At 45.7% G+C, this 12885-nt stretch overlaps 1 protein-coding gene across 1 annotated transcript; it reads left to right on the forward strand.

Annotated features, from left to right (window-relative positions):
• Window positions 1-354: 354 nt before the first annotated feature.
• LOC135373485 (uncharacterized) lies at window positions 355-5326 on the forward strand. Its single transcript, XM_064606666.1, has 4 exons — window positions 355-462; window positions 1142-1188; window positions 2186-2275; window positions 4913-5326. The coding sequence occupies exons 1-4, from the start codon at window positions 411-413 to the stop codon at window positions 5141-5143; spliced, it is 420 nt and encodes a 139-aa protein (XP_064462736.1). The 5' UTR covers window positions 355-410; the 3' UTR covers window positions 5144-5326.
• Window positions 5327-12885: the final 7559 nt, after the last annotated feature.

Raw genomic sequence — 12885 nt, forward strand, 5'->3', positions numbered from 1 at the left:
TCTCTGCATGGAGTCATCCCTTCCAGAATAAACACGTTGTACTAGATCCGTTATCTCCGAAATTCATATGCGTGATCACGCCGAGGGTGATGACGCTGTAAAACAAACACGTCTATTCACTGTGGCCTTTGTGGTCTTTTAGTGGTCTGGGGAGTTATCGGAAACAATGGAAATTGTTTCAACACGAGCTGTATTCTCCATGTGGTCGAGACAATGCTATTGTTAGTTGGGTCATCTTTCATGATTCATCTTTTGGAGCAAAAATATCATCGAAAGACACAAATACATTTAAGAGATAACGACGATGCCCGATAGGACCTCAAGATACAATGTCGCCCGTGGCATGTGACAGTAAATGGGGCGTATATATTGTGTGTGGAAGCAAATGCGTTCGAATTGCACTGATCAAGATGAAGACATACCTTGTTGGTATCCTTCTGCTGAACGCCTGCCTTGTGATTGGTGAGCAAAATTTAACTACTCTATGTCGTGCTGAAGAGGCATACCACCTGTGGGAATATCCCACGATTATCAAATGTCAGATTCTGTTAATATAAATCTCATTTAACTCTCCTAAGCTGACGGTAGTGCTTCCAAAATGTTTCAACACCAGAAATATGCGAAGCGCTGAACTAGAGAATCCGTATAAGAATTCTTATGGATACCCTGGCTTCATGCTAGTTCTAATTTGTAGCGTTCAGTTTCTTATACATGCCTTTGTAGATACGTATTAGCTCTCACGTATGAGTGATTTATTGTTGTCTACTGCAAGTGGCAACGTCACCATACCTTATTCCCATCAAATTACTTCTTACTACACCTAACGTGACCTAACTTTTTTATAATTCGTGTCTTTACGTCGTGAGACAACCATGATCGTAGCCTAATTTAACCTATCCTAAAGCAACGTTCTTAACGCATCCAAGTCTTGCGCATCACATTAGCGTACCCACTGCAAGTGCTCATGTAGGTATAATAATATCGTAGAAATTTGATAAAAATTAAGATTATGTTCATAGCCGCTATGAGGTAGCATGAGGCATATGCAATAGATTCCTAACAAGTGATTCCTTTTCGCATGCACCGATCCAACATGCTGGCCTACTTTGGTAATCAGAAAACTATTTGTCTCTCCCCACAGCCCATGACAGGGAAAAGTGCAAGAGAAACATTTTGTCGAGACTAGTGGTGCGTATTACTTTTTTTTTGTCTACACGACGATCAAAGTTGGCGTGTCTTCGTTTAAGTTGGCTGGTCTCGGCAACAAGAAGGAGTGAAAATTAAGCCTACATTACTGTGCAACCACAATCATTGAGGTACTTCTCCCAATGCCAGAGCAAGGGCCCAAATACAATTTTTACTAAAGAAAATTCACGTACCGCCGATAACCCTGCTATTTTGTGCTGTACAATGTACATTACTCGCAGTAACTCGCAACAGGAAGGCAAAAAGAACGCATCATTTCCCCGTGGGTTTACACAATGGTACACACAAAGGTACAATGGGGTAGAGTATCGCCTGTGGCGATGAACCTCCCCACTCTCCAAAGCCAAAAATAAAGTTGTTGTTGTTATTGAGCATATCAGTGCGTTACGCAATTCTCTCCCGGAATGACACTGTTGAATGAGCTTTCACTGCATGCGTCAGACGCACAGTGCAGATATTTTGTGCGAGCGTGTGACGCGCAAGATGAAGAAATTCTCAGAGTTGTCGCTAATAAACACAAAGAATGGAGGCCGTGAAACGCACGGAAAGCTAAATGAAAATGCGAAGTAGTTGTAGTCCGCTGTAACCGAACCACTGGAGTAAACTACAAAAAATAAGTTTAACTAGTAGTTGTAACAATCGTACCATTTTTAAAGTAACTACTTTAACTACCATGCGATAGTTTAGCCAGTAGTTTAACTACAAGTAATTAACTACCGCACATCCTAAATTAACTACCGCACATAGTGATTGGGAACGTGCACCAGGGGAAGTAATGCGAAGAACAAAATGAGCACTTAGTGGGGATTCTCGCAGTATGGTGCTGGTGGTGAGAGACTAGACAGTCACTCTCAAATTCCGTGCGCAATTACTTAATCAAATCGTAAGGTTCAGGGCCACTTTTATATGTGCAGAGGGGCTCATAATTGACTTGTTGAGGATCACTGTATATATTTCCCATTCTGCCTACTTCATGCAGAAAGTTAGTGGAAGTGTGCTGTCTTGCAAGTACCGCTGCCTGTGGACTCGGAATCAGTACGAATACGAAGATGACGGAACGCCCTGTCTTGTAAGTAGGAAACGTCTATGAGTACTGCAACACCTCGAACAGCTGCATACTAAAGAAAAGTAATATGTCTACTCAAATTATTGTAGTCGTTTTAGGCATACTTTGCTTGATGATATGCGTGATGATTATAGCGATCGGGAGCTATAATTGTTTTCTATGCAATGCCAGTGAGCACGCAAACTTGATGCTGTATACCAAGAGAAAAGAGACGAAATAAATTTATCTTGCATTATATACGTACATCGAAATCGAAACAATCTTCCCAGAAGAAACGTAATTCTCAAGGTTCCCAATTTCAAAAGCCGCGATTATGTAATAACGTTGCACACATATTTTCGTACAGCTTTGTGCTCGTGCTATTCATCGGGCTCAGATTTTGCCTACTAGGACAATGGTTACTCTAGATGTATTACTCACGGATATTGCCACACCCAAATGATGAACAAGAATGTATTTTACATTCCGTAAACAAATCTTTAAGTATCGCAGTTTCCAGCGCATGGAAAAGTAAGTGAAATGTATTGGTGTATGCCACAGCAACAGTGCATCGACTGTAGCACGCGTACAACACACGGGGGAAATATACTGTCATACGTATTACGCAATATAACGTCATCATCCTGTATCCGTACTAGAAAGCGGCACTGCGTCAGGGAAGCGGTTTCGTATTGATGTTAACGTTCACACTGAGGAGTGGTACTGCGTTGCTTTATGTCGCCAGACAAATGAAATAATGGGTGCGATTTGTGGTGTACAACACTGATTTTTTACCAAAACTCGGCAGGTGTTTATTAATATCGATTTCGAATGGGAAATCCGATTTCCCCCCGCTCATTTATGTACAGAAATAAACGTACGAATTCGGGGAGCCACGAGTTGGCGTTTCAAGGTTAGTGTTTCTAGAAAAGCACAAACAAACAAGAATATCACACTTGGTTTAAATTGCCGCTAATACAAAATCTGAAATCACAAGAGCGTAGAGTTTGTTCTAGAACACACGTGCATGTATCATCGTGCGGTCATGGCATGGCAGCATGCTCCTTCCCGTTTACCACACGCAGGTTCGAGAATGCTAGCTATACTATAGCTAGGTACTATAGCTAGATACTGACGGAGTATTGGAGGAGATGAGCCATGTTATCCTGTGCCACTCAACGGACTTACAAGGGTAACCGGGGGAAGAGCAAGGAAGAGTGAAAGAAAGGAAAATAACAGAGAGAGGAGAAGTGAGCCAGTGAAGAGAAATAAACAAAGAGAAACGTGAAAAGAGAGAAAGGTAATGTAATAATTTATATCTAAGAACAGTAATAGAAAGAGAGAGAAAAAACGAATTTAAATTTAGACAACTGCCATTAGACTAATGCAACACCAAGGGGAAAGAATAACTAAGAACACATTTCGAAGGAGAAAAAAAAACTACAAGTAATTAACACTAAATTGACTAAGCGAAGTAAAAAGAAAAAAGAAAAAAAAAGGAACTTGGGGAACCATATGGGACGACCGCCTCCGATTGGACAGTGCCAAGGGTACTGGGACCCAATCACCAGACTTTTATGCCGGGCCAGAAGCAATAAGAGGGCGTCTCAGTCATGTCGTAGTCCCAGCTTAGTCTGCATGGCCCTCTTACGGTGATCCAGAGTGTGCCCGATGATCTTTGGACCTCAGAAGCACCTGGGCCTCCTGTACACTGACAGTTGAAACAGCGGGTCTATGCAATCCCCAACATCCCAAGCTATGCATGTAGGTGTTGGATGGTGCTCATAACGAAGTGAAATGAAATATATAATGTACCTAGAGACTATAGAAACTAACATGGGGAGGAGTGCCTTTTGACACTTTTTAGAATGTGCTGCCTCGAGTGCGTTTTCTTGACGTCTGTTTTCGCGCACCTGTGAGTGGAGTTACCCACCAACTATTTTCTGTCCCATCATCACTTGCTGTTTCCTCGCGTTCTTACACGTGTACTAAGAAGAAAAACGAAGTTGAGATGTGTGCTTCTTGTCCCTGTAAGCCCTTATCCTTGCCTTTTACTTGTGTCTATGTCTCTACGTAACAGACTCTCAACCAGAACGTCTAACCACACCTAAACGAAAACCGGATTTAACTGTTATTTTTAGCTGGAATTAACCGGAACTGAACCATAATAACTCGCGCCATCTTGGACCTGAACTGGAACCGAACCGATCTAAAAACTTCGGTTACCGGTTCGGTTCGGGTTGGTGTGTGATGAGGGGTAATGTGTGGATTCGAGCGGTCTGCCTGCCTAGATTGCAGAAATAAATCCATAGAAAACGGAAGTAAAAGATCTTGTATCATTTTTAGTGGTTACATATAATGTTGTAGAACATTAGAACCTCGAACCGGTTCGAAATGGGTTTACAACCTCTAAAACCGGTTAATCGAACCGCTATTGCCTGAACTCCAGAGCTGAACCAAAACCGAACCTTTGTACCCGATCCGAATCCGAAACGAACCGGAAAACATTTAGGTTCGACGCTCTGCTCTCAACTGGGTTACTGCAAGAGCCCGATAGAAACTAAGTATCACTCTTGAGTACGATCATCTATCATACCGTCATGTCTCAAGTGTTACATTTTCCTCGCACACGTTATAGGACGTATGGTTCTTTCTTTTCAGCTAGGATTGCTGCGCCACGGTGTGTGCTACAACGGAAACTGCGTGAAACAGCTTGCGTATCCTGCGGGCAAATATTACGAGACGACTGAAGCCGCCGGTGGCGAACGCGTTCCTACTGCTGTAGAGACAGGAGAAACTACGGGAAAATATTACGAGACGACTGAACCCGCTGACGACCAGCGCGTTCCTACTACTGTAGAGACAAGTGAAGCTACGGACAAATATTACTAGACGACTCAAAGCGCCGATGAGGAAAGTACTAGTTATACTGCACAAACGGAATACAGCACAGCATAAAATATACGGAACATACGCGTAAAAGACGACCGAGTAGAATAAGTAAATGTTCGAAGGAGTTCTTGAAGCAAACAGCTTATGTTCAAAATATGACTGATAATAAACTGAATAAATACACGTAAGAGCTCTTAGAATTACTGTTGTTGATAGGGAAGCGAAGTGAATACACATTTATTTTTATTTATTAGTATGGCTATCAGTAAAAATCTCTGCATACAAGGAGGCAAGGTGGCACAGAGACATCTGCACGACACACAGACACAGTTAAAAATGAGGATGACCTGAGGCTGTTCACCGCGCGAATCTTACACAGCGCTTAACAAGCTCATGATATCTAGAGTAATCCTGTTCAAATAAAAGCTCTGCGCGGCCAGTCCTACGTTATTTTAAAGTACAGAGCAGAATATAAGGCAATGTGAAACTTTTTTAGAGGTGAAACTTGGAAGTGGTGAACAGAGGCCTCATGTACAAAACTGTTCCCGTTTCACTGCCAGATTATAGGATAAAACTAATTACCGTGGTCGAAAGACGTCCAAGTCGGCGCACAACAAGACCAAGCACGTTATTTACAAACCTTTTGGCCGCCTATCACGGTCGCGGCACCTTTAAAGGGACTGTCGTATGCAACGGCATGCAAACTGAAACTTTGGTGTGGATGTATCACCCTGCCGGTCACAACAGTGAACATTTCACTTGAAACAACGTCATAGTTCGCGCGGAACTTGAGTAAACGTGCCCAAGAGGAGACGTCGGATGTTGAGGGTATAGCGGAAGCCCCTCGCCCAAAAAAAACGTCAAAACGTCACACGGAATCCTCTCGAGTGCGCCAATCAGAGCATGTGAAAGCCCGTGGGCCACTCTAAGAAAAAAAGGTTGAAAACGGGTAGAAGCGCAACAGTTCTTCCCGACCTATTTTCCCTCTACCGGCTGCAGGTTGAAGTTGTGCTGTTTCTGCCCTTTTGCTCAACTCTCTCCCCATAACGGTAGAACCACTGTGGTAATCTTGTCACTATTAGGGTTCAAGTGACTCTTTTTTTCTTTTTGTGTGTTTCGTAGCAGGGTCACTAATGGAAGTGTAAATGGAGTCACTCAAGCGACGAGAATAGTTGAGGGTTACTAATCCTGCGCACAAAGGCGTTTGGTCCAACTTCGAGGTCACTGTTCAAGAGATTAGCCAGAGCGACCAAACACAGAGTGTCTGCGCTTGCGCGGAATCGCTGATTGTGTAAAAGGGGTCAGTATAGAGACGAACGCTGAAAGTGACAGACTGTCGGTTTGCACGTGGACATTGCTGCACCGAAGGCCATGCGTGCGGCCTAATGACTATGCTGAGTCGGGTATTCGCATCTGCATGGTGGAAGGTGTTATCGGTTCAGCTGCAATGGTATGAACATAAGCAAGGTGGAGTTAGGACAGAATCAGGTGAGTAATTTTGATATTCAAGATTTTTCTTCCCGAGCGTCTTATATGCAGTGATCAGATGTGTTTTGCGCATTGCGTGTTCTGGTTGACCGGCATGTCGTCTGACACTTTTTCAGCATCCTATGAAACTGCAATATGAGCAAATGCGTTTGTGTAATTCACGCAGGTCACCATGACAACTTTAGCACGGCACCTTATCAGCGCCCGCCGGTTGTGATTACGGGATCCACTTCGAAAATGAAGAAACGGAGCCATAACATACGGTGAGCCACTGTTTGATGGGAGAAGGCATTCATCGATCGAGTCATGTTTTTTATGATGTGCGCTGTGTTTTTTTTTTGTTTTGCTTTTGTTCACTGTCGGGTTAGCCTTCTTTTTGCATGCCTATTTCTGAGGGAATCACACATGTAAACATATTTCTGAATTTTTCTGAGAAGTGAAACATGTACGGTCGTTATTATTTATCGCTTATCTTAAATGCTCTATTAATGCCATTTACATTTCAGTTGAAATCATCCGCCCTGCCACGTGTTCCTCCGGCCAGATATTATAGACCGGGCGAAGATTCGTGTGTATTTAGAGCGACACAGTAGTGTGAAACGTCGAGCCCTCAGAAGTTATCCCGATGCCCTTGTTAGGGTGCATGCATGTGGAATTTATGTGCAAGGACAGTCCATGCAAGTGCTGTGCAGTCTGATGGATGCAACAATGTAGTCGTCTGTGTTGTGTCGTGTTTTCTTTCGTGTCTCCGTGCTCAGCCTTCTTCAAAATGGATGTACCTTTCACATTGGTAAGCGCAAGTGTACGATTCCAATTGTGACGTGCTAATAAAATGCTGTGACCAGTAACAGTTGTCTACGTACATGTTCTATCTTATCCACACAAATACTATACGTCAAGTTCTTCTCAGAAGGGCAGACGTCCTTCATGAAAGGCGGAGTAAATATTTCCCTACAAGGTCTAAATGCCCCGTCATTACGGGTAGAGATATGCCACCGGTAGGCACAGCACGAATAATAGCAGAGATTCTTACCATTTCGGGTAAAAAATTATCTTCCAATAAGGGAGAACAGTTCTACTCCCGGTAGAACTGTCTTCCGGGAATGGTTGAATATTTAGCGTCAAGATGGGCAGATATTTCTCATCCTTGGGGTAGAGGTGTCTTCCATATGGAGAGAAAAGATAGACCCCCCAGAGGAATAACAGTCAACCATGTAGGGGCAGAATTTTGCCACTAACAGGGTAGAATTCTCTTCACACTCAGTGGTAGAACTGTTCCACCAGTGTGGTAGAAATCAAGGGGTAGAAGTGTTTCCACCCCTCACTTTCTACCCCACACTTTCTACCCCAAAAGGGTTGAGAATCTGTGACAACAGACTTCTACCCCAAAAGGTAGAAAATTACACCTTTTTTTCTTAGAGTGGTGCGCCGTAATCCTAGCAGGGAAGTAAGGGAGGTGAACAAAGATGATTCAAATTGTCGACCGCGATCTGTCGTGATGGTGGATGGTACGCCGAAACGAGCGACCCACGTGTTCATGAATGTAGCGGCGACCGTTGTTGCTGTAATATCTAGCATTGGAGTCGCTTCTGGCCAGCGTGTGAAACGGTCTACCACTGTCAATAGGTAGCGTTGACCTTGAGATGGTGGCAATGGGCCCACAATATCCAAGTGCACTTTCTCGAAGCGGTCATCTGGTAGAAGTAATGGGTGAGTGGGGGAGAACGTGTGCCGCTGGGGTTTCGCTCGTTGGCACGATTGGCAGCTACGGGTGCAGTGCTTTACTTGTGCCTGGATGACGGGCCAAACGTAGTGGGCGCTGATAAGCTTTTGTGTTCCTTGTATTCCAGGATGTGATAGGCAATGTAGGGTGTCGAAAACAGCTCGACGTAGGCGTCCTGCGACAAACGGGCGGGGTCTTCCGGTAGACACATCGCAAACTAGAGTGGTGGCTGTTCCCGGAAGAAGTACCGTTTCAAAACGTAGCGATGTTGTAGGGTCGGTGAGAAGCTTAGTCAGTTCTTTGTCCATTCTTCTGTGTCCAATTCTTTGTCAACTTTGTCCGTCCGAAAACGCTTCGGGGGTGAACAAGACTTCGGCATCCGGCAGATTAAGTGAAGAAACGATGCTGATGTGGCTTAGTGTATCACAGCTACGGTGCTGTTGTATCCGCTGACACGTCGAATGTCGGCGGAAAATTCGGAAACGAACGCAAGCTGCCGAATCTCTCTAGGCGTATAATTGTCACTCTTTCAAGCGAAGGCATGAGTCAGCCGCTTGCAGTCCCTATAAATTGTGAAAATACGGCCCTCAAGGAAAGGGCGAAAATGCTTCACCGCAAGGTCTACAAGAAGTTCACAGGAGAACGCACTATAACGTTGTTCTCTCACCTTTAGCTTGCGCGAGAAAGAGGAAAGGGGCTACCAAAGCTCCTTTATCTTCTGCTGAAGCAGTGCGCCGACTGCCGACGCGTCGTGGCTAGAAGCACCGGTAAGGTGGCGTTGGCCAGGTCTTGTTTGATCTGCTTGAAAGCATTAATGCTTGCTGGTGTCCAACACAGAAGTCCTTTTCGTTTGTAAGCCTGTGCAAAAAGACTTTCCAGCGGTAGAATAGTTTTAGCGCAGTTCGGAACAATTCTTCTGTAAAAGTTCACAAGACCAAGAAACTCTCTGAGCTTGCGTGAAGGTGTAGGTTGTGGGAACTCTTGTATCGCCTTCACTTTGGTTGAGAGAGAAGTGATTCCCGCCTGGAGATGTGGTGGCCGAGGAAGTCGAGCTCTTCCACCCCAACCTTGCTTTTTATGGGGTTGATAACAATACCGAACTCTTCTAAGCAAGTGAAGAGCGCACGTAGGTGTTCTGCATGCTGTTGTGGTGAGGAGCTCGCAACGAGGAGGTCGTCAATATAAGCGAAAACGAACGGTAGACCTCTAATAACTGAATCTATAAAACGTTGGAAGGTCTGCGCCGCGTTCCGCAGGTCAAATGGCATGCGCTGAAATTCGAATAGTTCAAATGGGACTGAAAGTGCAGTCTTTACAATGTCCTGATCTGCTACCTGGTATCTGGTGGTACGCACGGATCATATCCACTTTTGAGAAAATTCGTCTGCCCTGTAATCTCCACATGGCCGCCAGTCACCGGTTGTCTTTGGTACCAAATGTAGGGCCGAAGACCATGCGCTTGACGACAGTCTCATGATGCCTAGTTCGAGCATGTGCTCGAACTCGTCCTTGGTGACTTTGAACCTTTCCGGACTCAGACGCCGAGGGTGTACATGGACCGGTGGTCCCGTGGTTATGATGTGGTCCACTACGTCGTGTTTGACCGAGGCCTTCCAGTTGGAGTGGGGGGGGGGGGGTAAAGTAAGCGTAGGAAAATCACGAAGAATGGCATCGTACTCATTTATAGAGACCAACCCGCGGACGGTCATGAAACTTGCGCTGGAGGCTGTTACTCCATCGACCCAAAGTCTTGTAGTGGCGTCGACTGATCTTTTGCGGCTCATGTCGACGAGTAGTCCGAAGCGAGCAAGGAAGTCTGCGCCGATTATGGCGTGGGCACATTGGCTAAAACAAAGATCCATCGGAAGGCGTGACGTAGGCCCAAGTTGAGCGTCACTAACTTCTCGCCGTACGTGGTGATGGATGAACCATGGACCGCTTGCAGACTGCCGCTTGGTGGACAATGCTTCTTGGTTTCTTGAGAAGCGGGGATGCCGCATACTTCGGCGCCGGTGTCGACCAGGAAACGAACACCAGTGTTACGGTCAGTAGTAGAAGAGTCGTTGACGACTGGAAACTGCGTCAGCATAACCGGTCGTCTTCAGCTGCTGACACTTCCATTTCCCTGCCGTGAGCATGGTGGCTGACACTTACGCGTTCGGTTGCCAAAGTTTGATGATACCAGCGCTCATCAGGGTTCGCCCGTTGCTGCCGGGGTGAGGGACTACGACAACGACGGAATCCCTGTTGGCGAGTGGTTGGCCTGAGAGGTCTTGAGCTTGCCGTATTTCAAAATCGAAAACTGGAAGCGTCCACTTCCGAGAAGCGACTAACTTCGTCGTGCAAGTGCTGAAAGTCCGACACTGATGGCACGACAGGCTGTGGTAGAGCGGCACACACTGTTGAGGGTGCAATGTAAATCATTTTATCTGCCATTTCGGCTAAGACTTGCAGTGACACAGCCTCGGATGTGGTTAAGATCATGCGCACTGTGTTTGGCAGACGTTGCAAAAATAGCTCTCTCAAGATGGAGTCGTCCAGCGTGGAGGCCTTGTCGTCTCCCAATAACTGTTTTATGCGTCCAAGGGGATGTGATGGTCTGCGGTCTCCAAGAACTTCGTCGGTGAGGAGTTGCCGAAGGCGCCCCTGCTCTGATGCCGAGTACGTTTCGTAGGCGCAGTCCTCAAGGCTTCATAATGATTGTCCGAGGGAGGGTCTGTGATGATATCCCTCATTTCGGCTGCTTCTGTGGGACCCAACGCTCCGACGACATTGTAGAACTTTGAACTGTGATGGCCCTCAAGGCAAGCTGAGCCCCGATGTTGGCAAAGCACAGTACGGGATCAGCAGGCCAAAACGGTGGAATTTTCACGGCAATGTGATGCAGACCTGGGTATGTAGCTTCTGTTGCGTTGGAGGCAGTTGGTGGGGGCGGTGTAGCCATTCTCACGTTCGGGACACCACTCTGTAGAAGGCAACATGGTCGCACAAAAGCCAAAGTAGAAGAGATATTTATTGTTCTGAAACATCCTCCCACAACACCTCGGTACAAAGCGCCAGCACCCTCAAAACAACGAAAGTCGGCACGTGTTGATAACTCGGTAGCTATCTGACACTCATAACGGTGACGCTGCTACAATACCAATAACTGCGTTTGCCCTCGTCTGGTCTAGCGCCAGCTTCGTAGGCTTCTCTTTGTGCGCACTTCACTTGCCTCCCAGAAAAGTTTTCTCCGCCAGTTCCTCAGGGTGCAAGACCGCTCGCATGAGGAACCTTGCAAGCCTAGTCAGCGTGACTTAGCGTGACCTAGTCAGCCAAAACAGTCGTGTTTGACAGCAGTAAAATTAACAAACACGTATCCAATTAACAGGAGGAGCAAACTTAGCGTAGCGTTTGTGAGAAGACCTACTTTGTTTCATCTACTGTGGCCCCAGCCTCCACTCTGTGCAATACTCCCGCATCAATGACGACGCCGAGCCCAATATCAACCTTTAGAAGGAAATGAAACAAAACAGTTATAGAGCCATGGAAGGGGAGCCTTGTAACTTGAAGAAAGCGATTAATTACATTTTCCCTCCGCTATTAATTCATCCCATTTACCCTTGGCGCACCAATGGTTGGTGCCTGCTCATGATTGCGCAGTCGTTCTGAAGATTTGAGTACAAGCAGTTACAAGACCAGAATGCAACCACTTCGAGCTCGAACTATGGAAAACGTACCTATTCTTCTTTTGTACTTTCTGAGTCTCCTTGACAAAGCAGAGGATTCTTCTTCGAATTCTAGCATTATTTTTTGTTGCTGTCGCAACCATCCCGTATGGAAATTCCTGAATCCAAAACCAATCAGGTTCCTTCGATCAGACCTGATTCCGGACTGAACCCAAAATTGGGCAGGAATGACGATCAGTAAGTATTCAGGAATGGGGTATCAGGATCTATTCCGGTCATTTATTCCGGGACTGAATGGGTCCTGAACTAGAAACTGAATGTAACCCGAACAATCTCGCCATTTATCTGATCATACCCGGATATGCGCCTGATAGAATACAGGATAATCCCTGAACGAAAACGAAAAGCGCATGAATAAAATCGGAAGAAATGCTGAATCCATGGTGGTGCATGCATTCGCTTGCTATGACCCTTTACTGCAGTGGATCTATTTGAAACTGTGAAATTTGTGAAACCTGAAATCGGGCTACTTGACCCGATTGCCCTTGTCGTGCCTTTACATACTCATGTATGGATGGAACACAAAGTGTAAAATTCAGTCGACAATTTTATTTCCATGGTTTCGTTTGCCTTTCAATAGATATCAGTAGAGCCGGGGGCGACGCCTTCCATTCCTCCCGTCCTACACTGTGTGCCTGAGTGAATTCTGCAAATAAGGCACACACATGAAGCAGAGAAAGAAGTCTCTAAGCGGAATCGTGGCACAAAGACTAGGACAACTTACAGTTTTGGAAGGAGAGGGTTTGTCTTGTGGTAATCCAAGAGAGCGCTGATGCGATCGAGTTGGTTCGTAACGATTGACG

The sequence above is a fragment of the Ornithodoros turicata genome, unplaced genomic scaffold, assembly GCF_037126465.1.
Source record: "Ornithodoros turicata isolate Travis unplaced genomic scaffold, ASM3712646v1 Chromosome25, whole genome shotgun sequence".
NCBI classification, from domain to species: domain Eukaryota; kingdom Metazoa; phylum Arthropoda; class Arachnida; order Ixodida; family Argasidae; genus Ornithodoros; species Ornithodoros turicata.